General features: G+C 43.9%; 1 protein-coding gene across 3 annotated transcripts in view; it reads left to right on the top strand.

Moving 5' to 3' along the window:
* Positions 1-25,595, top strand: part of waca (WW domain containing adaptor with coiled-coil a) — a 39,832-nt gene that overhangs the window by 5,152 nt on the left and 9,085 nt on the right. For all 3 annotated transcript variants that reach the window (XM_084443018.1, XM_084443017.1, XM_084443019.1), the window contains exons 5-7: positions 5,485-5,600; positions 5,745-5,860; positions 12,639-12,914. In XM_084443018.1, the coding sequence (XP_084299144.1) occupies positions 5,485-5,600; positions 5,745-5,860; positions 12,639-12,914 (508 nt within the window). The remainder of the gene's footprint in view (positions 1-5,484; positions 5,601-5,744; positions 5,861-12,638; positions 12,915-25,595) is intronic.

Genomic DNA, 25,595 nt, shown 5'->3' with positions numbered 1-25,595 from the left:
TGATAAAGCCACTCGCATTGTGTGTCAGACACAAACCCTTCCCAACACCAAATACTGTATAGCCGACAGGTAGTACAACATGATTCATGTGTACAGAGCGCTTTCCAGCCATGCTTGTTGTTGTCATAGTGATAGTCAACCGTGGTGTCTTTTGGCGCTGGTCCGTACACGTGTACTGGCCTGACCTGGCTTGATTCAGCGCCCCAGCCCATAGCCCGCAGCTCAGATTTGCATCTCCATCACAACAGGGCTACCAGTGCTTGAAGGAATGTCTTTAACTGATGACATGCTTGTCACGTTAGACGACTACACAGGAACTCTTAAGCTTACTACGGGATGAAATTCACACACGGGTTTTGGCTCTAATTTAGTTCCTTTGTTATTGGGCTGGTGGCTGTAGCTCAGGAGGTAGAGCAGGTTGTCCAGTGATCTTAGGGTCCTCTGACGACATGTCGAAGTGTCCTTGGGCAAGACACTGAACCCCAAATTTCTCCCAGTGAGTAGGCTAGCACCTTGGTTGGCAGCTGCCGCCATTGGTGTGTGTATGTGTGTGAATGGGTGATGAGAGGCCTTCATTGTAAAGTGCTTTGGATAAAAGTGCTATTTAAGAGCAGTCCATTTACCATTTCTAATTTATAGTCACAGTAAATCCTCAAATTGACATATTTAGACACAATTAAACACAGATGCTGCCAAAAAACACTCATTCAACAAAGAAAATACTTCGGAGGAGGCCCCCCCAGTATGAGCATTCAAAGCAAACATTTTGGAACAATCATTAATTTGAAAATATTATCTGAAATTAATTCCACTGCCAATTGTTGTTAATTGTCTGCAATCTTTTATTTTTATAACTCTACTACGACGTGGCCAAAAGACAGAGTGGCGGATAGGGATGAGAATCGAAAACCGTTTCTTGTTGAGAACCGGTTCCCAGTGAATCGATTCCTTGGAATCCTAAGCCATTGATTTCTGTCGTTGCTGCGCATGCGCAATGTCTTCATACACACGCTGCCTGTTTTGTTTTATTAGACCGCGGTAGAGGAAGCCAGCAACATGTCGTCTAGGCATAAACGTTCGAAAGTGTGGTTACATTTCACGCGACAAGATGACAACACGGCCACTTGCAATGCTTGCAAAAACCTATATCATCAAAGGGGGGAAATACTACAAATATGCAAAAACATTCGGCCACACAGCATGCGATAACTTTGCAGGAATGTCACATTTTTGATGCGCTCCAGAGTGATGACAACAGCGCTGCTAACATTAGTGTAGTCGAAGATAAACTCCTCCAGAGTCCCTGTCTATTGTGTTAGTGCCATTTGTTTAATTGTGTAAACCAGCTTTCACTATATGAATAATCTCCATTTCCATCCATGTAATTTAGATGATGATGTTCAGAGTCAGGCTGGTGGTAGTTGGTCTGAAAAAATACTGATTTGTTTATGTCAGTTTTATTTTTAGTTCAAGGTGAATACACCTAAAAAACAGCACTGTAATTGGCATGTTCAAAGTAGTACATATAAAAGAAAATGAATGTTAATAAACCTGTTTTTACTCTTTTTTGCCCAATGAGAATCAGATCGATGAGCAGAATCTAAAATCGTATCATTTCCCATCCCTAGTGGCGGAGGCACACGGCAAGTTTGAATGAATGAAATGAGTTGAACGGTACCTGGATATTGGAAAGATATAAGAACTTCTGTTGTGGGTCAGTCACGCAGCTAATCTGCCTGGTAGGACTTTTAGGTAACACTAGAGTGTTTGGTTAGGCCAGAGCAATCATCCGGGAGCTTCCATGCTGTGGGTATGGTTACTGCCCTTTTTTGGGTGAACAACTTTGAATCCGAATGGTGGCAAGTTCAACTGGGCGGCAAGCCCCGCCTTGCTCCCGCCTCATTTTCACCCAAAAAGTGTGGTGTCCGCATGCGTATACTTCCTATTTACTACAATTTGATGTCACGGTGCTCTGGTCTATACTCTCATGAACCCGAGATTGACATTGCAATGTAAAAACACAGTTTTTCCACACGTGAAAGCAGAGAGAGAAATTGTGGTATGCTCTACGAGCTGGAAGGGAACATATGTATCCTTGGTGAACGGGAGTAAAATCAAGGGATTGATTGTGGACTCAGAACGGAGCTGCCTTTCGTTTGGCAGCCATTTATCATCCGGCATTTTCGGGACTCCCCTCCTGATGTAAGTGAAGGGAATGTGAAGAAGCAAGCTCTTGTCTTGAAATGCAATCAATGCACCCCAGGACAGCATTTCTAGTCGTACAGATCTTGGTCATGTCAAAAAATATTGTTCTCACAGTGCCCAGCATGGGCTAATGTTTGTCACTTGTGGTGTCTTAAATATTGTACCACATGCTCGGTTATGTCCTGTGACTTAAGTATCTACTATGACATAAGTCAGGTTTACATACAACAGCCGAAACAGCTTTAAGCAGTTTTAATTAGTACACCATTCCATTTTTCAAAATACTAAAACTGCTTGTTCAACTTCAAAATGTATTGTAATACACAGGGCGAGACGAGCATTTTAAAACACTGGTTTTGTGGTACTGGCTAGACAAAAGAGCACATGCATGTTTGTGGTTCTACTGTACTGGTTACATAACCAGGTTTGTGGTACTACCGTGCTGGTTAGATAACCAGGTTTGTGGTACTACCGTTACGGGTTAGATAACCAGGTCTGTGGTTCTACCTTACAGGTTAGATAACCAGGTTCGTGGTACTACCGTTACGGGTTAGATAACCAGGTCTGTGGTTCTACCTTACAGGTTAGATAACCAGGTTTGTGATTCTACCGTACAGGTTAGATAACCAGGTTTGTGGTTCTACCGTACAGGCTAGATAACCAGGTTTGTGGTTCTAACGTACGGGTTAGATAACCAGGTTTGTGGTTCTACCGTACGGGTTTGAGAACCAGGTTCGTGGTCCTACCGTACAGGTTAGATAACCAGGATCGTGGTACTACCGTTACGGGTTAGATAACCAGGTCCGTGGTACTACCGTTACGGGTTAGATAACCAGGTCTGTGGTTCTACCTTACGGGTTAGATAACCAGGTCGCATTGTGCATTGTGTTGCCTCTGGGTATGAAATGCGCTATATAAATAAAGCTTTGATTGATTGATTGATTGAGGTCTGTGGTTCTATCTTACGTGTTAGATAACCAGGTCTGTGGTTCTACCGTACAGGCTAGATAACCAGCTTTGTTGTTCTACCGTACAGGTTAGATGACCAGGTTTGTGGTTCTACCGTACAGGTTAGATAACCAGGTTCGTGGTTCTACCGTACAGGTTAGATAACCAGGTTTGTGGTACTACCCTTACGGGTTGGATAACTAGGTTCGTACGCCATTGAAACGACACTTGGATTTTATGCGTGCCAGGATGATTGGGCCGTGCAGATAGTGGGCTGTGTGGAGAGGCTGATTTGTCCTCTGATTGGTCACTGACCGCAGCTTTCCACTTTTCTAACGAGTCCTGCATTTGTGCGAGCAAAGTGAGATTTGGGCTACTTGGACTTACTCAGTTCAGAGTTGACTAGCTACAGTTTTCTCCTTTAATGAGGTAGATCAGTTTTTCATTTAGTCCCGACTATACGCTCCCAATGACATTATGTTCAAATGCAGCTGGATTTGAAAGGTAGGCGCTGGTTCTGCCCCTATGCCCATGTTTTGTAGCTTTTTATTCCAGACTAGCATTTTAGAGCTTTCCGATTGGCTGGCCTCATTAGTCAGTGATGAGATGTTAAGCTGATCTCGTTGATGTTTCTCAAACACTGCTTACCAAAAAACTGAGACTGAAGATGTCCATGCCTTTCGGTTAGCTGCACCTCAGTAGGGGGGAACATTCTGTAATTTATTCATTAACATAGTTGTAACGGTATTTTCTGAACACGGTTGCAGTCCATGTTAAGTAGCTGAGCGCTCAGTAAGCAAATGCTCACTCTGAGCGCTGAGCATTTTTATTTTTCTCCCACTTAACGGTCTGCTCTAACAGCGCTGAGTTGCTAGGAGACGAGAACTTTAATCACCACCTGTTGTCTTTCTGCCACTATAGCTAACGTAGGTCCAAATGGCGAGAAACATACTTGCCGTTACAACGTTGGCTAACGTCGGCAAATTATCAAAATGGAATTTAAATGTAATGTTATTTATTTACCTTCACTTGTACGTCGAAGTTCTTCGGTTACAAAAACGGATGCATTTATTTTGTCATCTGACAGGCGTACCAGCATCCTTTCGGCATCCATCTTTATTTTATTTTTTTGTTCAGTGATGATGATTATGACGTGGTGTTTGGCTCAAACAGATCATAGTTCAAAACTGCTCACTTGTGCTCTGAGCAGATCAGTCTGAGCGTAAGTGAATTCTGATCACTGATCGCTGACTGAGCGCTCAGCTACTTAACGCACCCCATGTCACAATTACTGTAGAGGTTGAACGGATCCAAGCGTGTTGTCTGTCGAGACTTTGAGTTGCTGATTCCACCTGTCACTTAGCATCACCTTCTTCTTCCGTAGCTCTAACGGATGAGAACCTACTTTCGGGGACGTGGCTACACAGGCTATAGCCTACAGCTTCATTATTGCAGGCTCTTGCATCAGGGGCTCACACTCTCTCTCTTTCTGTCTTTCTCTCTCTCTTTGTGTCTGTCTCTCACACTGTGTTTCTCTCTGCAGTCATGTTCTCCTCCTCTTGTTCTCTCACTTTAACGCTTTGATGTGAGAATATAAAATGACCCTTTCTCCTCCCTGCTGAGCCAAGGGACCCCTTGCTTCTTTCTCTTAGGAAAACTAAGGAATGTCTTCTGTCAATGATCTGTCTTCATTCACCGTCTTCATTTCTAGTCAAAAGAGCATTTCAACAAGGTTTTTTGTTGGAATTTGTGTTATTCTAAAAATATATATATTTTTAATCGGTATTGGCTTTGAAAAAGCCTCATCGGCCAACCCCTATTGTATACCTCCACCTTTTGATCTACAGTTGCAATTATCAGCTACAACGCCTGGTTTATGTGCTGGTTTATAAAGTCATTCTTGTGTGTGTTGATGGTTAGTTAGGCATCTAAGGGGGATTCAAAACAAAATGAGGAACAAGAAATACCCATACAGTGGAAAATATACCTTGTGGTTTTATTTTTGTTTCAACCAGGGAGGTCTTTGTCAGGCCTACCATACCCAGGCCTACCATACCCACCTAAAACAAATGACTGACCATATTTTTTCTCCTCTCTCTTCTCCCTCCTCTTCTGTCTCCTCTCCATCCTCTCTCTTCTCTCCCTCCTCTCTTCCTATTCTCCCTCCTCACTCCCTCCTCTCCTCCCTCTCTCTCCTCTCTCCCTCCTGTCTACCCTCTCTCTCCCCCTTCTCTCCCCTCTCTTTCCCTCTTTCTCCTCTCTCTCCCTCCTCTTCTCTCTCTCCCCTCTCTCTCCCTCTTCTATCTCTCCCTCCTCTCCCCTCTCTCTTAGCCCTACGAGCCTGGAGATGATTGGTCAGAGCACATCAGCTCGTCAGGGAAGAAGTACTACTACAACTGCAGGACGGAGGTCTCTCAGTGGGAGAAACCAAAGGAGTGGCTGGAGAGGTGAGCTCTGCCTCTGCCTTCAGCTCTCGTACTCTTCAAGTGACGGAAGTTTTGTTGTTGCTTACATGCTGGAAATGTGTGTGTGCGAGCATGCTTTGTGCATGCATGTGTGTGTGGTGTGTGTCTGCGTGTGCGTACCCACAGAGAGCAGAGGCAGAAGGAGGCCACTAAGACTGCAGTTGTCAACAGTTTCCCCAAAGACAGGGACTACAGACGGGAGGCTATGCAGGCGTCGGCAGCCTCCGGCTTCACTGGTGCTAGTAAGTGTGTTCCGTCTCTTATCGTTCACTTTGTACCCACGCACAAGGACAATAGAGCTGGTTTGGTTCTTGAACGCATGCAGATTCAAAAGACCCATTGATCACTTTTGCGTTGCTCTGTGGCTACAGCATTGTTTCATGGTTAATCAGTGGTGAGATGGACATGCTAGCCTCGTGAGACCATCCTGATTTCACAAGCTCACATTCTGTTTCTCTCGCACGATCAGTCTGGGTACTCTCCATAGAGATACTTTTGGGCCAGTTTCTAACGGAGAGTTCCCAGGTGGTTATGTGAAGCAAACCAACTGGAGCGCCAGGTTACAAACATGTAGGCCTATCTGAGAAATCGGTAACAAAAGCAACAGTTTGGCTTGAGGTTGAGCTGGATTCCTTCTTACCTAGATGGCAACCTGTTTCTTTAATTGGCTAGTTTCTCTTCAAATAAGGGGGGGGGGTGGGCACAGATCTGTGATGCCGCCTGACTGAGTTTGACCCCTCTCTAGGTGTTGTTTACACTGTGAGTTGTTTGGCTGGAGACCCTCCAGTGGGTAAGGATCCTCGCTGAGCTGATCTCTGGCTGCTCTATTCTAAAGAACTGTTTACCAAAACACTGAGGCGGACTGAACGCGGCTTCAGTTCTGGGGTTACACCCTAACATTGCTGCATTTCTATAGCTGTGAAGGGTTACACACTTCAAACACATTTTGCTGATTCTAAATTTGTTCGTGGACGCATTAGTTAATGCTCTTGGTCAGCGTGTATTTGCCTGTGTAGAGACAGACTAGACTCTTTTAGCTGCAATTCTATGATTTTGCAAACAGGAATGATATGGCCTAATGCCTGAATTTCAGCGTGAACATAAAGGTGGCTGTATTAGCTCTACACGGGGTCATCAGAATCCGTTTTATTGCAAGGTAATTTTCTAGGAATTGTTTTGTTCATAATGGTGTAGTATAGTGTTGTCACAATACAAATATTTGACCTGCGATAATATATCAGCCAAAATATCACGATACCAAGTAGGGCTGGGACTTTTGCTCCAAAATCATATTTGAAGTTCGTTTATTTATTAATAATAATATTCGAATATATTCGAATTATTATTAATAATATTTTTACCATTAAATTCTTACAGAAAGACCTACCTAGGTATTAAAATAAAGTTGTGCACATTCTGTCCACTAGTGGGCATTGTATCATAGGCAATATCGATAAGCAATGATGTATTCTATTAATACATCCATGGTACGAGTTCACGGGTGGGAATGGTGCGTTCGTTTGTGGTCGGGGTTGGCAAGTCGCAAGTGGCAAAATACCTCCCTCCGACCTGTGTGCATTCGAGCTATAGCGAATGATATGATGATGATATGATATGATATTGACGTCAGCCGGCAACTGGAGGCTGAGAAACATATCCGAATTTGCGACGAGGAAGTGCGAGTTCATGCGGTGTTTTATTTAATCATTCCTAGTAGCAAGTCGCAATTTGCCACCTCCCAGTTATAAACGAACGCACCAGAAGTTACGGGTTTCACTGCCATTCCAGAGCATTTTCACGTGTAGGAGGTCGGAAAAACACGAGTTACGGGTTGCCTGGAACGCGTGCTAACTAACGTCACCTCCTACAGGAGCCCAGGTGTCCAATAGCCTTGCTAATGAGCTCGCGATTGCAACTTCACCAGGCGTGAAAAACCCTCTGAATCTGAATCAAAAGCAACGTTTGCTAGCCAACACATTTACAACAAATTATGCCTATAACAGGTTCGAATATTAAGGGCTGCCTAATATTCGTTCGAATACCAGTATTTCTGTCAATATTCGAATTATATTCGAATCCCGAAGTTCGGACTCCCAGCCCTAATACCAAGTAGTATCACGATAACGCAGCATTTACATTTTTATTTGATTTTTATGAACGTGCAATGTATTTACAGTACATTACAGTACAGTGTAATCACTTTATACGAGTGGTGCATGAATAACATACATTTAATCCATTACATTGTAGCTCTACAGGTAAGTAAAAAGATATAATGCATATTATGAACACATATCTAAAACAACTACAGAATCAGACATGTATACACACAAGTGTAGTATCACCAACCACCAGTAAAGGTCAGCGGAGGTCCACTGGGTTGTGGTTGATGGCAGTGACATCAACATGCTTTATCTAGCTTTCACTTTTGTGAAAGTCAAAACCAGATCATATAACCAAATGGCAAGAGGTGGATATCATTGGATTATCATTGGATTCGTCTCAGCCTACATAATCTAGCTCACATTATTTTAAGGAGTTTGGAGTTGGAATAAGAGGACAACAATTTTCATTCAACAGCTGTGCATGACGACATGACAGCAGGTAGGTTAATGTTACTTCATTAGCTAGCCAGCTGGCTAGCTAGCAACAGCAGCACACGCTTTAGCTAAGAGGTTTATTCATTCATTTTTGTAATATTAGCCAATGGCAAGAACACTGCTAAAGTCATACTAACCTCATTAGCTCATCTGTATTCCAGTGCAAGGTCTTGATGACGAGATTGTAAGCTAGATGCTTTATTAAGTTTGTGTTGCCACCTTTTGCCTGTATGGCATTGCTGCATCGCCTGCACAATGGATGGCCATCATCTATAGCGTTTCCTTGTTTATCTGGTTGAAAACCAAAATAGTTCCATATTCAACTTTTAGAGCCATGTTTCTTCAATAATGTTACATTTGATGGTGCGGACTCGGAGCTAGGGAACGCTTCTGACATTACGATAGCCTACTGAGAACAAGACTGGCTCGCGCCCAGTCATACAGATAACGGCAATATTACTGCGGAGTTGCATGTGTGCGCGAGCCAACACATTGGGAGCTGCCACAATGGGGTAACGAGCCAGTGACTGCGGAGATGTGTGCACGAGTCAACAAATTGGGAGCTGCACAACGGTATCGCAAGCCAATCTTCACATTAGCAGAAACCAGTGAATTTGGGAACAGAGGTAACATTGTCCCCCTGCCGTGTTCAACGGTAGTACCGTATTCCACGGTAGTACCGTTGTATAGCGCTTATAGTATAGTTGGCATCATGACGTTTTGACACCACGGTAGACCGTTGGTACCGGTATATCGTGCAACACTAGTGTAGTAGTGCTTTCTCCACCTTTGACTAGGCAGGCCAGGCCCCTTGGCCTGAAGAGATGTTGGCTTCCATGGTCAGTTTTTGAGCATGGACAGCTTGGATGTGGCTGTTCTCTCCCTTTGTGCCCTACCTGTAATCATCCAGGAGAAAAATATATGTCTGCAGTTATGATGAAGAGTGGTACAGAGCAGAGAACTGCAGAGCAGAGAACTGCAGAGCAGAGAACTGCAGAGCAGAGGCAGAGCAGAGGCAGAGCAGAGGCAGAGGAGAGGCAGCTTATCATTGCTTGTCCTTACAGTAGCTTATCAGCACTAATCTGTTCCTCATTCCAGTCCTAGGTACTAGCTAGACATATTAAGGTCCCCAAATTGGCACTTTACTACCCATCCATGGTCTATGTTCTAGCAGTCTATCAAATCTTCAATTTGATCCTCATTTGCATATCCCATCCAATCATGGTTGACTGTGTACTTGATATAGGCAGTCAGGGCTGAAAATTAACTTTTTGGCTCACCTGCCAAGGGGACTGGTAGATGAAAAAATCCACCGGCCAAGTATATTTTTTTACCGGCCAACTATATTTTTTACCGCCCAAAATAATAAATTGCTTTTTTTTGTCACATTATACATCTGTTTCAGTACTTTTCATTCAGATAATAGTATTATGTTGAATACATGCTTAAGGAAGAGGCCAAAGTAAAATGTCAAAAGTTTAATTCGATGCCTAGAAACATTGCAATTCATAGAAATTAAATTATTCATTTCCATTCACTTCCACGGTGTAGAATTATCCATCACTACCTAACCCTACACAAATATGAGATATAAATGATCCAAGCCTTAACCTCATGGTCTTTGTGTTTATGAACAAAATACATATACTGTAACATATTCACAGCCTGTCATCATGTAAAGTTAAACCTGAGCTGGATGCAGGGGCGTAGGTTTGATTTGAGCTTTGGTAGGGACACAATGTTGTTGTTTCACGTAGTCTGGATTGAATCTGGGTGGTGGCCGAATCAGATTAATTTCCGTCACTACTGATTGGGCAATGTGACAACGAATGACAAGGTTTATCCACAAAATCTTTTGAGTCAGACTATAATCTCACCTGTAACCCTGATGCCTCTCCTGGTCCTGCCTTTCTGCTGCTTTGACCAAAACATTCTAATGTCCATTTTTCTCTTCTTTTTTCTGGTCATAAAAGGGAAATGATTGACAATATCAAACTACTTGCAGACATGAAACACTCTTTTCCGTGTAGCTTACAGCCTATTCTGTGTAGCATATGAAATATGAACATAATTACGATGGACTTGGACTATTGAACTGAATTGCATAAACAAACTAGATGTCTCGTCTCGTTTGTTTAGCCTGCTATGCAATTCAGTGGGCAAGTGAACCTAGCTAGTCATTGCTCAAACCTAGGAGTTTGCAACGGTTATACCAAAACTGATTTATTACTAGCTAAAGACAACTGTTATGACAACATTACAGCACCTTATCTCTTCCTCAGCAAACGTTAACGAGACCTAACGTTATAGCTAATAGGTACAGCTCTGACTAGCTGCACCACCAGCTAGCACTAACATTACAGTTTACATAGGCATTTAGTAGGACGCAAACTAAACTATTATCATTGATACAACTCTGTACAGAAAAATAATTGTCGGTCAACATATTGTATTCCCTATTGTTCAATAACTTCAATCTTACTTGCTGCCTAATCAAAATTCCCGCTGTTGCCGACAGTCGCTGTGAGCTGCACGCTGAGCTCGCGAGGCAGGCACTCGCTGGGTCACAGAGGCGAGGGAGGGGGGGAAAGTAGACTACTGTACATTGTTGATTGGATAGCTTGCTGAACGCAGCTGTCAACCAGACCTTAATTCCCAACCGTTGTGAATGGTAATTAAAAACTACAGTTTTCACTCTATTATTTTTGGTAGGGACAATTCGTGTTTCTGTGGCTTTGGTATGGACATGTCCATAGCGTCCATACCTAAAACTACGCCTATGGCTGGATGACCAGTGAAGTCAGTCAAGGAGGAACCACTACCGTCTTCAGAGTTTATAAGCTACATGACAAGCGATCAAAGACATCCCTTCTGAGAAACAGTGGCTTGGTATGCTATGGAAGCCCAGAGACAGGATGGTAACATCTACTGTAGGTGTTGACTGTAGTAGCGCGCGTCCTTTGAGGTAAATGGGAACGATTTTCTGTGCCCGAGTAGCCTCGCGTCACCAGTCATGTGACTGAAAACTTTATTTGAGGAGCGGGGGAGCTATTTAAGCGCAACACACAACAAACAGTACGCCGGTCTATGGCATAGATGTGGCGACATCGCACGCATAATTTATTACATGAATTGGTACAAACATTTACCCGCCAGCGTGGCGGATAGCCTCCGAAATTTAGTCGCCAAATGGAAATTTTACCCGCCGATGGCGGGTGTTAATTTTCAGCCCTGTAGGCAGTGCAAATAAATAGCATTCAAGTATACAGTTGTACAGTCAGTTGTTACTGTATAGGCAAAAGTCATTTGTTATTGTCTATCATATGGGCAAGGAGTTCAATTGTTCAAGTGATCTGGTGTACAGTAGTACAGAGTCAGTTGTTGTCTTGTATTGTATAGACAAGGTGCTTAAGGTGTCAAGTGATCAGTTGTTGGTCCAGGGGAGGGGGGTGGGCTGGGGGGTGATGGGTCGGTTGGGATTGGGGGGGTGGGATTGGGAGACTGGGGGCAGATGTTTGGTGGCAGAGCAGAGTGGTGCAGAGCTGAGACAGAGCAGAGTGGTGCAGAGCGCAGTGTAGCTCAGTCGAGCGAGTGGCAGAGGGGGAACGCGGGCCGTCACCCGGCGTGATGGATGTGTTCTGGGAAGGACTGCATCGCTCCTCCTCCTCCTCCCCCACCGTCTCCCAGACAGCTCCGTCTCTCTGGGCTCCCAACGGTCCAGTCCCGACCGTCTCTGGCACCATCATATATTGCTTGCAACTTTCTTGTGTGAGCAGATCGGTGCTTGTCATTTTCTTTTTTCATTTTTCAAAGATTCACAATGATTTATCAATGATTTATCGTAAGAAAGAAGAGCGTCTGGAGCTAACTGAAATCAGTTAGTTATGACACAGCTTAATTATTTCTCTCCTCCGCCCCCCTTTCACTCCCTGCCTCCCCCCTCTCCTTACCTCATTTGTCTCTCCCTGTCTCCTCTCATCTCCATCTGTCTCTCTCCCCTCTCCTCACCTTCTCTCTAACTTTGTTTCTCTCCCTTCCTCCCCCCTCTCTCCCCTCTCTTCCTCTCTATCCCATCTCTCTCTCCCCTCCTTTCATCTCTCTTCCTCTCTCTATCCCATCTCTATCCCCTCCTCCTTTCATCTCTCTTCCTCTATCCCATCTCTCTATCCCCTCCTCCTTTCATCTCTCTTCCCCTCTCTATCCCATCTCCCTACCTCCTCCTCTCTCTCTCTCTCTCTCTCTCTCTCTCTCACTCTCTCTCTCCCTTTCTCCTATCTCTCATCTATTCCTCTGTCACATCTCTATCTCTCCCTACCTCCTTTCTCTCTCTCTCTTTCTCTCTCTCTCCCTTCCTCCTTCCATCTCTCATCTCGTCCTCTCTATCCCATCTCTCCCTCTCCCCTCCCTCCCCGCCCCCCAGAGTCAGTCCAGGTGGAGAAGCCAGCGGCGGCCCCCTCCTCTCAGTCCCAGTCCTCCTCCTCGGGTTCAGGCCTGAACGCCGCCGCCCCCCCCGGCTCCTCCTCCTCCTCTTCCACTGCCACCCCCCCCACCGTCGCCGTCCCCGTGTCCCCGGTGCTGCAGTCCCCGGCGCCCCCCCTCCTCCAGGACCCCACCCTGCTCCGCCAGCTCCTCCCCGCACTCCAGACCGCCCTGCAGCTCAACAACGCCAGCGTGGACATGGCCAAGATCAACGAAGGTGAGACACACACACACACACACACACAGAGCGACACCCATTCAGTCTCTCACGCTGACATACGTGTGCTCACTGGAGTTGCGTTCCTGTCTCAAGTGTGAAGTGTGTGCCATGAATATTGCAGGAACAAGTTGTAATTGTTATTGTTGCCTAGAATGGTGTTCCCCCCTCCAGTAGTGAGGGAGTTATCAGCTCTGGAAGCTGTTGCTCGCTGTCTCAAAGCCCAGACAAACATGCTGATTAGTCGGCAAGGGCGCTGTGGCCCTCACCTTTCTCCCCCAATTAGAATCCCATCATTGCTACTTGTATCACTCCCTACCCCCTCCCCTCTCCATCTCTCCCTGCCCTCTCCACCTCCATCTCTCCCTCCCCTCTCGTATCTTTCCCTCTCTCCCTCCCCTCTTATCTCTGCATCTCTCCCTCCCCTTTATCTCTCCTTCCCTCCCTCCCCTCTCTTATCTCTGCATCTGTCCCTCCCCTGTCTATCTCTTGTTCCAGGGCTCCCACGGGGCCTTGAAATCCTTGAAAGTTTGTGAATTCGAGAGAAAAAAAATCAAGGCCTTGAAAGTGCTTGAAAATAGACATAAATAGACATGGGTCACAGCTTGAATTTATATATTTTGTGCAATAATATGTAAAAAAACACAAAAAAACAACTTAATATTAGTAAATATGTTACGCTGTCTGCATGTCTCCCGCCATCTGAGAGTCGCGCCATCTTCCCAAAAGTGTGGTCAAATGTTTCTGCCGGCAAGCAAGATATATGCTAGTAAGTAAATTCCAGGATGCGTGGCCTGATAAAGACATCTACAAAGAATGGCTGCTTAAAGATTCACTGGACATACATATGGCCCAATGAAGAGCCTCTCTACTAGCACAGTACATAAAGCCGACGGGACACATTGGTCGTAGTTTGGTAAATTGCGAGGGTACCAACAGCTGACGTCAACACCGTGCCTATACAGTCGCAAAATAACCTACCTCAAGGAGACTGTACGGCAACGTTGCTTTCAATGCTGCTGAAATATGTAACTACGATGTAATTAAATAATGTGACAATGCTGTTACACCAGTCCCACCCTGACTTTATTCAAGCCTCTCTTTTTTTAATAGTTGTCTGTGAGCGGCCAGTACTTATTATAAAAAATTTGCATCTTGATCCGCGTCTCAAACTTTGCCGTATTGGGTCCTTGAATTTGAGGGAATTGGGCCTTGAAAGTCCTTGAAAGGTCCTTGAATTTGATGTTGCAGAAGGTGTGGGAACCCTGTCCTTCTCTCCCTCCCCCCTCTTATCTCTGCATATCTCCCTCCCATCTCCATCTCTCCTTCTCTCCCTCCCCTCTTATCTCTGCATATCTCCCTCCCCTCTCATCTCTGCATATCTCCCTCCCCTCTCCATCTCTCCTTCTCTCCCTCCCCTCATCTCTGCATATCTCCCTCTCCATCTCTCCTTCTCTCCCTCCCCTCTGTTATCTCTGCATCTCTCCCTCCCCTCTCCATCTCTCCTTCTCTCCCTCCCCTCTCATCTCTGCATATCTCCCTCCCCTCTCCTTCTCTCTCTCCCCTCTCATCTCTGCATCTCCCCCTCCCTTCTCCATCTCTCCAAGGGGAAACTGGGCATATAACCTGGCTGTGTTATGGTTGGTGACACAGTAGGGTCACTTATTTAGGCTGTGAACTGGATCAGTCTCTCACTGGGGTTAAAAGTTACAGCCAAAGTCAACTCCAAAAATACAATTTCTGGCAAGAAAGGCTAAATTTTTAGATGTGATAAGGCGTATATGGCTTGGGGTACCCCTAATGCCGGGCTCACACTACAGGATATTTAAAATCCTAACCAATTTCGAAATCGGGTTACATCACACACATAAGGAGAATCTTAACAGATATTCTTCTTGCACATCTCAAACAAGCGCACACAGCAAGATTTTAAAATAACGGCTCATCACACACTACAGGATCTTATCGTGCCCGAGGGAGCAACGAACCACTGGTCTTGCCGTCTCACTTGTACAGTCGGGACGTAATAATCTTAAATATCAAACATGTTTGATATTATCGGGGCCGCCCCGATGGGTCTGCGAGCCGATCGGGAGGTATAAGATTGGATCTGTAAACCCCTCACATTACAAGATAATCTGGGCCGATCATCGGCCCCGACCAACATTCCAAACCAGATTTGTCCTCCGATTGTCGGGAGGGGTATTCTGGCATCTCAGAATAAATTGATGAGTTGTATTGAATTTATCTTCTCGTACGTATGTTGGTTGCTCCCACTTCACAGAACTAAAAAGGTTGTCAGAATTAATCATTTAAGCTGGATGTTACCTGTAGAATAATGAATGGCTCTCTTCCCAAGGTTAAATATTTTAACCTGGTCAGGGAGTCTCATGGGGGTAAGCCACTGGAGCAAGTGGAACAAATTTGGAGTGAGGCTGGGAAATTCCAGTACTCTAGCTTTTATGAGATCACCATCCCATATTAAGAACTATTATTAATTATTGTCATGACTAGCCATTTTAAAATGGTAGAGAAGGGATGGCTGCTCAACCAATTATTGATTGAAGCAGTTTCTCGTGTGTGGTGTGTGTGCGTATGTGTGCGTTTGTGTGTGCGTGCATTTGTGTGTGTAATGGGATTGTTTGAGTTTTACGCTTTAAGTGTTTTTAGTGTTGAAAGTGTATATTTGGGGAATGTATCAGCGTATTATGTCATTTATTTAGAATGTCAATTTTGTTCTGAGGTCAGCCTGCGTCGACCATTGCTGCAGCAGACGAGCACCACAATGGAAATAAGTCTGACTTTTAGGCAGGGCTTGAGCTTAAGGACGTCCCGTCGTCCCTGGGTCCATAAAAATAGGATCGGGGAGGATTTAAAATAATATTGGGACGAATTTGGGACTAGAGGTGATAAAAATAATTTGCATTAGTGGTGTTATCGGTGAACAGCCGAGAATATTTTGACCGCATTGCGCACATCTCCTCTCTCGCAATTCTCTCACTCACGTTAGTCTTCTCGTCGCTAATCAGAGCCCTGATTAGGCCTTCCACCTGAAAGTCGACGAGTCCAATCACCAGTCGGAGACCCTTAAGTCGACAGATTCTTTAAGTCGAGCAGTCTTTTTTTTCTCCTCCACTGACAAGATGCACAGGTGAACTAAGACCACTCACCTGCCTTGTGATTTATATAAGACAGGCCAATCATTCGTTTTAGACCTAGGCTATTACCGTAGCTATTTGTTGTGCAGGAAAAGGAGACTGACATAAGCTGCGTTTCCATTACACTTTTTCGCAAAATAAAAGCGATATTTCTAAAGTTGCGACAAAGTACAATTGCGACTTGCAGGTGTTTCCATTGAAAAGTGTTTTGCGCAAGAGCCGTAATTCTTGTATTCTAGTCTCGCGACGCCTCACAATTCACGCAAAGCGCAACCAGGAAGTAAACCATGGATGTATTAAGTAAACAAACCGTTGTAATATTTGAACTTTATTTTAGCTTTCCCCCCGGCTCCACTCTTAAACAGTGTGCGTTTCTCAGCTAAGTTTCTCAGCTAAGTATCGTTGCTTAGAGTCTTCCACTTGCTCCGGAGGCATAACGTGTCATTTTTTAAAGCGAGCAAATCACATGACCCCTACCTCTTCTTCTGCTGCCTAAATTCGGAAAAAGTGTTTACATTACGCTTTTGCGATATACTTCTATATCGAAACTTCTGAAAAACCACTTCATGAGAGCATAAAAACGTTTTATCGAAATTTGAGAGGTTTTTCGAAATTTAGGTGTTTCCATTACCAACTTTTTATTGCGATATTCTAGGTGTAATGGAAACGCGATTATAGTGGAGGGAGGAGAAGGCAGGAACCCCTCTCCCCTCCGAGTCTAGTCTACTATGTGTCAGCAATCACACAGATTTGAGTTCCAACGTCTGCGAAAATGCTTTAGTGATCACTAAAACATTTCCTTGTTGACTGCTTACCAACACAGAGCTTGGTTTCAAATGCGCAGTTGAGGAGGCAAGACTGCGTCAAATCGCCCAACCTTACTGGCCCATACGGCAGGAGCCTATCTCCTGATTCCTTAGCGTGAGGCAGCTTGATGTACAAGCACCGCCTGGACATGACGCTAATATCACGAAACCTATTAATGTGTTTTTATGTTTTTAAACTGTTGCAAAATAATTTAGTTAATGCAGTATAAATAAAATGTCCATTGTATCTACACTATACCTTTACAGCACCTCTGGTTTCACTTTTTGCATAGTAAGAAACTACTGACACATTTGTTCAGTAGTAAAACCTATAAAGTAATCATCTATGATTCTATAATGGACTGTGGCAATGACTGGGGGCTTGATGGATAAGAGGAGGCTGTATTGAAAAAAGAACAGCTAATAGTTCAAAATATGTGTTTTGTGTGGTGCAACAGCAGCCGTGTGTGTGTGGTGAGGCAGTCAGCTCTGGTCGAAGACTTGGCATGTCTGACTGTCATTAGAGAAAGCACGCAGACACACGCACCAAACTGCAAACACACATACCACCAAACTGCAAACACACTGATAATTACTCTACCACCGTTTAGGTCATACAATGGATGTGGATGGGCACCGTGACAAATCATTCAAAAACATGTTAAACACTGTAATGGATTTTAACTGATGTAGTCAAAAAGGATTTACCAAGATTCGCTCAAACAGGTTAAGTCTGGTTTATTGAGAAAACATACGAGTGCAAGGACTTCCTGGACAACGCAACATGAGTGGTTCATCCAAAGAAGTGCCGCCTCTTGGTCAGCGCGGCCTTTATTCTCAAGCAAAACACAGGTATATCGCTTTGAGGATGTGATTGGCTAATCCATTGTACGTCATATGAAATGGCAGGCGTGGTCAAGAATACAGACGTGACATTAGAAAAGGCGGTAATTTCTTGGAGACAAAGGGACAAAGGATGGTTATTCTGGAGTAGACAGAGTTCTAGGTGTGTGGACCTCCTGGAGGTTATCCTGTAGGTTAGCACAGCTATGTGAACGGTTGAGGGAGGTGGTGAATTACAAAAGGAGAGAGAGGACAAAGGTTTAAGGTGTTTGGAATAGAAAGGTCTTGAGGTTAATTCTATGACAATCTCCCCCATTTGTGCCTGACCAGGCACATACAAATCTAATATAAAATCCAAACACAAAGTGTAAACATTCAGCTATGCTATACATGTGGAAAGGAAATAATCTCTTCCTGTCCACTAGGTGGCGCAGAGTAAAAAGGAATTTTATTGTGAAATATTTAACAAAAATTATATTATTTTCTTTCCACATGCAAATCACGCACCAAAACTCCCTTGTTTCAGAAATTTGACAGGAAACAAGGTAGAAAAGATGACATGATTACTAGTCTAAAAGTGGACAACCATTCACCAAAAACCTTGATTTAAAGTTCGACAGAAACAAGGTAAAAAGATGACATGGTTACTAGGGATGGGAATTTCGACTAATTTTAAAACCGAGTAACCTAACCTGATCCTACTCGAGTAACCGATTACTCAAAAAAAGATACCGTCCAGACAGAGCGCATTTAACCCCGGCCCTCTTGGAGGGGAAAACGCTTTTTTCCGCCGTTATTACCGTGGCGGTGCTTTCATGTCTCTTCCATGTCCTTGCAAATAAACATATTTAAAAGCTGATGTGTGGTTGGATGCATTACTTATCAGATTGAATAACCCACAACCAGGTTTTCATGAAACTATCGGAATCGAAAAACGCAGCCTTTTAATGTGGATGCAATGCCCAGCTCATATAGCTTGTTAAGCCTATCGTTAGGCTACTCTGAAAACTCAAAGCCTACAATATGCAACCAGACCTCTAATTTACTAATCAAAATTAAGTATTAAACCAAGCCTTTACTGCCGATGCCGGATAACAAGTGAATGAATTTTTAGCGTTATCTACAAAGCAGAAGAACCGCAGCACTCACTGCCTATTTCCAATTTATAGGACAATAATGGATGTTTCGGCGTCAAGCCTTCATTAGAGAAATGTCCATGCAAAACTAAATAGATTTATTGAACAATAGGCCTATTCATTCAATATTTATTCATCAGGCTTGAAAACTATAGGAGTAGGCTATACGCGCATGGACCTGTGCTGGTACTCACTGTCTTCTTCAGCACCACCTCATTACCAACATGATAGCCTACCGCAAAATGATGGGAGTGCTGCGTGGAGCCAGAGTACAAAGTTGTTAAGGATTTTTATCCTTGGTTTAGTTAGATTGTCAAAGAACACGCTGAGTGGTCGATCAAGCTGGTTTTAAACAAAGGCAATAGTTTATTCTATGTTACGATTCTGCAGAGTCGGACCCTAGCACAGGAAGTGAATCCCGGCAAGAGTGAATTTGTGAGGCCGGGGTCGTTAGGTTATACAGTGAAAGAGGAAGTGACAGTTTCAGGTTGAAGACAGGGAAGTGATGTCACACAGGGAGGAATTTGTAGTTCTAACAGACTGATCAATGAGGACGAACTACAAAGTTTAGGACAACAGTCAATTAGGAAAACAAAACACTTTGTTGAGACTTGAAATTCATTCACAAAGTCCTCACACCACTGCCTACTATGCACAGTATGCAGATAAACAAAATCAGAGACCCGGCAAAATCAGAGACCCGGTACCAGCGTTTAATTGTCAAAACAAAACAAATGTAGTGGCATATATATAGGCTATACTCACTAGTTCTCTCATAGGCTACCTACGCTGTAACATGTTTGAAAGTCCGAGGCTCGATCCATAAAATGCTTTAACACTATGCAAAGCCACTGTGTAGTTTGATCCGAAAATGCTTAACAGTATGGAAAACCGAACCATGGACAGCTAGCATTAGCAAGCCCATGGGCTAATTATTGCTAGTTTTCGTGACCACGTAACTTTGCACCCAATAACTGTGTCCATGTAAATAAATATAGCTTTTAAAACGTAGTTAGCTGGCTAGACAGTAGTCAACTAGTAATCAGTCATCACTGCCCCTGACAGCTGGCTGCATTTATTATTTTTACGATCGGTGCACTTTCAGATATTCCGTTTATAGCCAGGCAGGGTGGTCCCCCGGGATCCCCAGACAGCTGACGAGTCATGCCCTATCTAATATCTGATCATTGGTTACCTGAAAGAGCCGCAGTGATGTTGGCAGCGCCTTTCGACCACAGCACAGCACCGAGACTGCTCTAATTAAGGTATTTAATGACATCCATTTAAACACAGATAATGGCAAAATCTCAGTCTTAGTATTACTGGATCTCAGCGCTGCGTTCGACACGGTAGACCACAACATACTACTAGGCCGACTGGAAAATTGGTTGGGAATTTCTGGTACAGTGTTAGATTGGTTTGAATCCTACTTAAAGGACAGGGATTATTTTGTGTCTATAGGCAATTACAAATCTGATCTGACAAAAATGACCTGTGGAGTTCCCCAAGGCTCCATCCTGGGGCCTCTTCTGTTCAACATTTACATGCGACCACTAACTCAAATTATGGAAAACAACAAAATATGTTACCATAGCTATGCAGATGACACACAAATTTATATCACTATATCACCAGGAGACTATAATCCCATACAAGCGCTGAGTAAGTGCATTCAACAAATCAATGATTGGATGTGCCAGAACTTTCTCCAACTAAACAAAAATAAAACTGAAGTAATTGTCTTTGGAGCCAAAGAAGAACGATTAAAAGTCAGTGCTCAACTTCAATCAGTAATGCTAAAAACCACAAACGAAGCCAGAAATCTTGGTGTAGTCATGGACCCAGACCTGAATTTCAACAGCCACATTAAGTCAATTACAAAGTCAGCCTACTATCACCTGAAGAATATATCAAGGGTCAAAGGATTTATGTCCCAGAAGGATTTGGAAAAACTTGTCCATGCGTTTATCTTCAGTAGACTCGACTACTGTAACGGCATGTATACAGGTCTCTCTAAAAAATCGATCAGACAGCTGCAGCTGATTCAGAACGCTGCTGCTCGAGTCCTCACTAAGACTAAGAAAGTGGAGCATATCACACCAGTACTAAGGTCTTTACACTGGCTTCCTGTCTGTCAAAGAATTGACTTTAAAATACTGCTATTGGTTTATAAAGCACTGAATGGTCTAGGGCCAAAATATATTTCTGATCTGCTCATATGCTATGAACCATCCAGACCCCTCAGGTCGTCTGGCACAGGTCTGCTTTCTGTCCCCAGAGTTAAAACAAAACGCGGAGAAGCAGCATTGTTTTTATGCTCCACATATCTGGAACAAACTTCCAGAAAACTGCAGGTCTGCTGCAACTCTTGGTTCTTTTAAAACAAGCCTGAAGACTTTTCTTTTTGCCACTGCTTTCTAAGAGGAGCTATGTTTATCAGTATACTGCACTGTAACTTTTATTCCTGTATTCTATTTGTCCTCCTTTTTGTTTAAATGTCTATAATGACTTGCTTTTTGTTTTAATGCTTTTAATTTGTCCTGCCTTTTGTTTTAAATGTCTATAATGTCTTGCTTTTTGTTTTAATGCTTTTAATGTCTCATATAAAGCACCTTGAATTGCCCTGTGGCTGAAATGTGCTATATAAATAAACTTGCCTTGCTTTTCTGAAAAGTTGAGATGGCAATGTTTTCAAAAAGCCGGAGCGCTCGAAAAAAGACTCTGTATACAGCGCTTTTCTCCAGGCAGCCGCCAACGCTCTATCCTCTTTGTTAACAATTGAAAAGGGGCACAGGTGCTCAGAAATGCGCGCTTTCACGGCCAAACATGCCATATTGTATAGCCTTTAGATTAACCGAGTAGTGTTTATTTTCCGACTAGCAGATCGCCTACTCGGGTACTCCAGTACTCGGTTAACCGTGCACATCCCTAATGGTTACCAGTGTAAAAAAGGGCAAAAAACCTCTTGGTCAATTTAGAGGAAAAACCCAAAGAAATAACTCTTCAAACTCACCACGAGAAGGAGGTGACAGGCAAGGTCACTCTCCGATTGCTTATCAGAGGAGAGGACAGTGTGGCGGTGACCGGCAAGGTCACTCTCCGATTGCTCATCAGAGGAGAGGACAGTGTGGCGGCCCACTGCTTTGCTCTTGAGATCTCTGGTTCGGCTGCATGGACCGTCCTCTCAGCTACTTTTGACAGCTATTCCACACAGGCCTGAATGCCATGGTCCTGATTGTTCCATCTTTGACGGGTAGGTTCAACCCGCTACTTCTACTTCTCTTCCATGTCTTCTGGCCTCTTCTCAGGCTGCTCGTCTGCTCCCTGGTCTGGGACGCAACGGCTCTCATGGACCCACAAAGTTCTCTCAGCTACTCTGGCAGCTGTCTGCGTGGTGAGTTGAATCTGGTACGGCCCCAGGTCGCGGATCAGGACCCAATGGCCTGGTTGGAGATGATGCAAGAAGCCCTCTCTGGCGTCCGGAATGGTCGCCTTCCCTTAGTGGGGATTTCATACGGGGAGCAGAGTCTTGCAGGTCGGCAATGTCTTTGATAGACATGGGAGGAGAGACCTGTGAATCCACAGATGAGAGAGACGGCATAGACAAAACAGGAGAGCAAGAGGAGAGTCCTCTGGTCTGGTGTGGTCTCCCTGTTCTGCATAAAACAGTGAACTCTGGTTTAAAGCAATATCTATTAACGTGAACTCTGGTGTAAAGCAATATCTAACATGTTCTGGTCAGTGTGCTAATTTGAAAACATAAGGAAAGCATGGAAGATGCAGTATCGGTTAGCATTCATTACAAATCAGGGTGAGAGAGGAGAATATCTGAAAGGTTTGAGCGTGGCTTATTGATTTTCTCCACTACGTTGACAGTCATGTCTCTCCGGCTTCTGGAGAAACAAGCAGAGTTAAGAACAGTGCATCATGTCTCTCCCTGTAAGAGAAGAACAGACACAGCATGCAGGACATGGACAAAACAGCGTGCGCAGTGCTACTAGGTCTTAAACATAGCCAGTGGTAGCTGCCACTGATTTCAAGTAGGACACGAGTCCTCTTACCAGAGTCAAGTCTTTTTGGAGTCAGAAATACTTAAGCAGGTTTGTTTCTGTTAAGCGTCGTTGGAGCCAGTCGGGCTCGTCAGTCCATGTAATTTTGTCAAGGGGACCTAGCTTTTGTCCATTTACCGAATCGGACAGTAGTATGGATCTAGGCTCTGCAGTAGCCTACAGTGACATCAGGGGCAGTGTAAGAACTACTTTAACACGCCCAGTCCCCAGTCGTGATCAAGGCAATTGGATTTTTGCTCTTAGAATTTCTCTCGCCATTTCATGAAATAAAAAATAAAATAAAAACATTCTCGTCTCAACAAAACAACACCCCCTAAGGGTGAAAACGAAAATTCCCTGAAGTCAGTATAAAACAGATGGGGGGAAAAAATGCATTACTCAAATAAAATAACACTGAAATGAAACCACTTCATTTACAATTAACAAAATATCAATTATCTAAAACTTCCCTCTTCTGCATTTAAGGACAGAGTATTGAGCACCCTTCGGACGAAATGGTCTCTTCCCTATGTCATACTTATCTGTCGCTCACGGTGAGTCTGTGACATGGCATTGGCCCTGCATCCCACGAACCACAGGTGTCACCCATCTGTAGGGAAGCAGGCCGGTAACCTCCATCTCCACCTCCGGTCCCGTGCCCGTCTCCTGGTTCGGCATTCACCCGTCACGACAGTTGTCTGTAAAAACACTCAGAAAAACACTCAGACCCGATGAATGTGCCTCAAACTATAAACATGAGATATTTAACATAAACATTAAAAAAATATATATAATTGGGTTGTTAGGAGATGCTGTGTTCAGATTAAGACACTGGCAAACATTATCTATCCTCCCACCATCATGTACAAACCTTACGTCCTCAGCTACAAATGTCTTGTCCTGTTTATTAACCTTAAAAAAAGGGTCTATATTGGCTAGTTAAAATCCACCTTGTGGGTTGTTCAAGGGAACCCCAGCAGGTGGCGCTGGACCCCAAATCTGAGGCTCCTCCCTTTCATTCAGCTTGCGGTAACTGTGACACTGTGCCATCCAGTGACCATTTTGTCCACAATGGAAACATGCTTCATCCTTCCCACTGTCTGTACCGATGAATATGCTTAGACCTACTACTACGTTGTCTATTCTCCCTTTGTCGTCCTCTTTGTTTTTGTTTCACCCCTGCAGAGTTGGGAGGCGGGGCGGCAGCTACAACAGCGGGTGAAACAGTCATAGTTTGGGAAGGATGTGTGAGCTCTGAGTGCCGAGTCGGCGTGTGCCGAGTCGGCGTGATAGAGTTCAAAACGGAATGACTAGGAGGGGGAAGGGACTTTGAATATTCATCTCTCTGATTAACTTCCTCAGCTACGCTTCTTTCTGACTTGAAAAAAAACACTCGTGGGACTATTTCCCACTTCCTGAATGCATTCCTATGCTCCCTTCCTAACTTAGTCATCTCAAACGCCTGTAACTGAGCTCTAACCGTCGCTAACTTGAGAATCGAGAGTGTACCGGACAGGGGAAAATCTGAATATCTCGCCCATAGCGAAAACTGCATACAAGCATCATCCCAAAACCTTTGCGCAACAATCTTAGCTGGGCCAGACAGCGAACTAGTATTGGTATTCATAATTAACACAATCGCTCGAGTCTTTCGGACCTCCCATCCAGGGCGCAGTCCCGGGCGGCCTTTATTCTCAAGCAAAACACAGGTATATCGCTTTGAGGATGTGATTGGCTAATCCATTGTACATCTTATGAAATGGCAGGCGTGGTCGAGAATACAGACACGTGACATGAGAAAAGGCGGTAATTTTTTGGAGACAAAGGGACAAAGGATGGTTATTCTGGAGTAGACAGAGTTCTAGGTGTGTGGACCTCCTGGAGGTCATCCTGTAGGTTAGCACAGCTATGTGAACGGTTGAGTTACAAAATGAGAGAGAGGACAAAGGTTTAAGGTGTTTGGAATAGAAAGGTCTTGAGGCCAGTTGTAAATTCTATGACAACACTCAATTTCAAAGACAAGAAACTCACCGAGGTGTTAGTTAGTGTTCTGATATATAATTTGCCATAAAGGAAGATTCTAGTTCATCTGGAAAGGCTTTTTAAAATATTTAGCATAGAACTATTAAGTCGCAGCACATGTGTGTAAACCTCCACAAACTAGGTAGCCTAGCAACATAAACAATAACAATAGCTACCGTAAGTAGTTCCGCTTCCTGAATCCCCTCTGCGGATTGATCTACACATCTACAAATGTCGCTTCAATACAAGTCAATGGATTTCATAAAATGATCAATAAAACCCTACAGGATTCATACTTTGCGGCGAACCCAGTCACCTGCTTTATGGCTGCGTTCTGGTGAAGTGCACGTGCTCATGCACTGTTGCAGTGGCTTAGCAAACTGACTGGAGAGCTATATAATTGGCTTGTCTTCAGTTTTTTGGGGGCGGAGGGGGGCGTTCATTGTGCTCAAGAGTGCAGGCTGCATAGATTGTTTTCGTGTAACTTCATAAAAATGCAAGCATCATTGCCAGTAATGACGCTCTTGTCCTCAGAGCCAACTCAACTTTGCATGAGTAAAAAATAATGCATGTACGTAAAATAAGGCATAAGTAATTAAAATAGAACAATAAAATGGTATAACAAGTATTTACCTAAAGAAGAATAAATAAGAGAATAACAGTGCAA

This window comes from Borostomias antarcticus (genome assembly GCF_949987555.1).
Source record: "Borostomias antarcticus genome assembly, chromosome: 9".
NCBI lineage: Eukaryota > Metazoa > Chordata > Actinopteri > Stomiiformes > Stomiidae > Borostomias > Borostomias antarcticus.
Note: the sequence above shows the minus strand (reverse complement) of the source record. Positions and strands in the feature narration are given on the sequence as shown.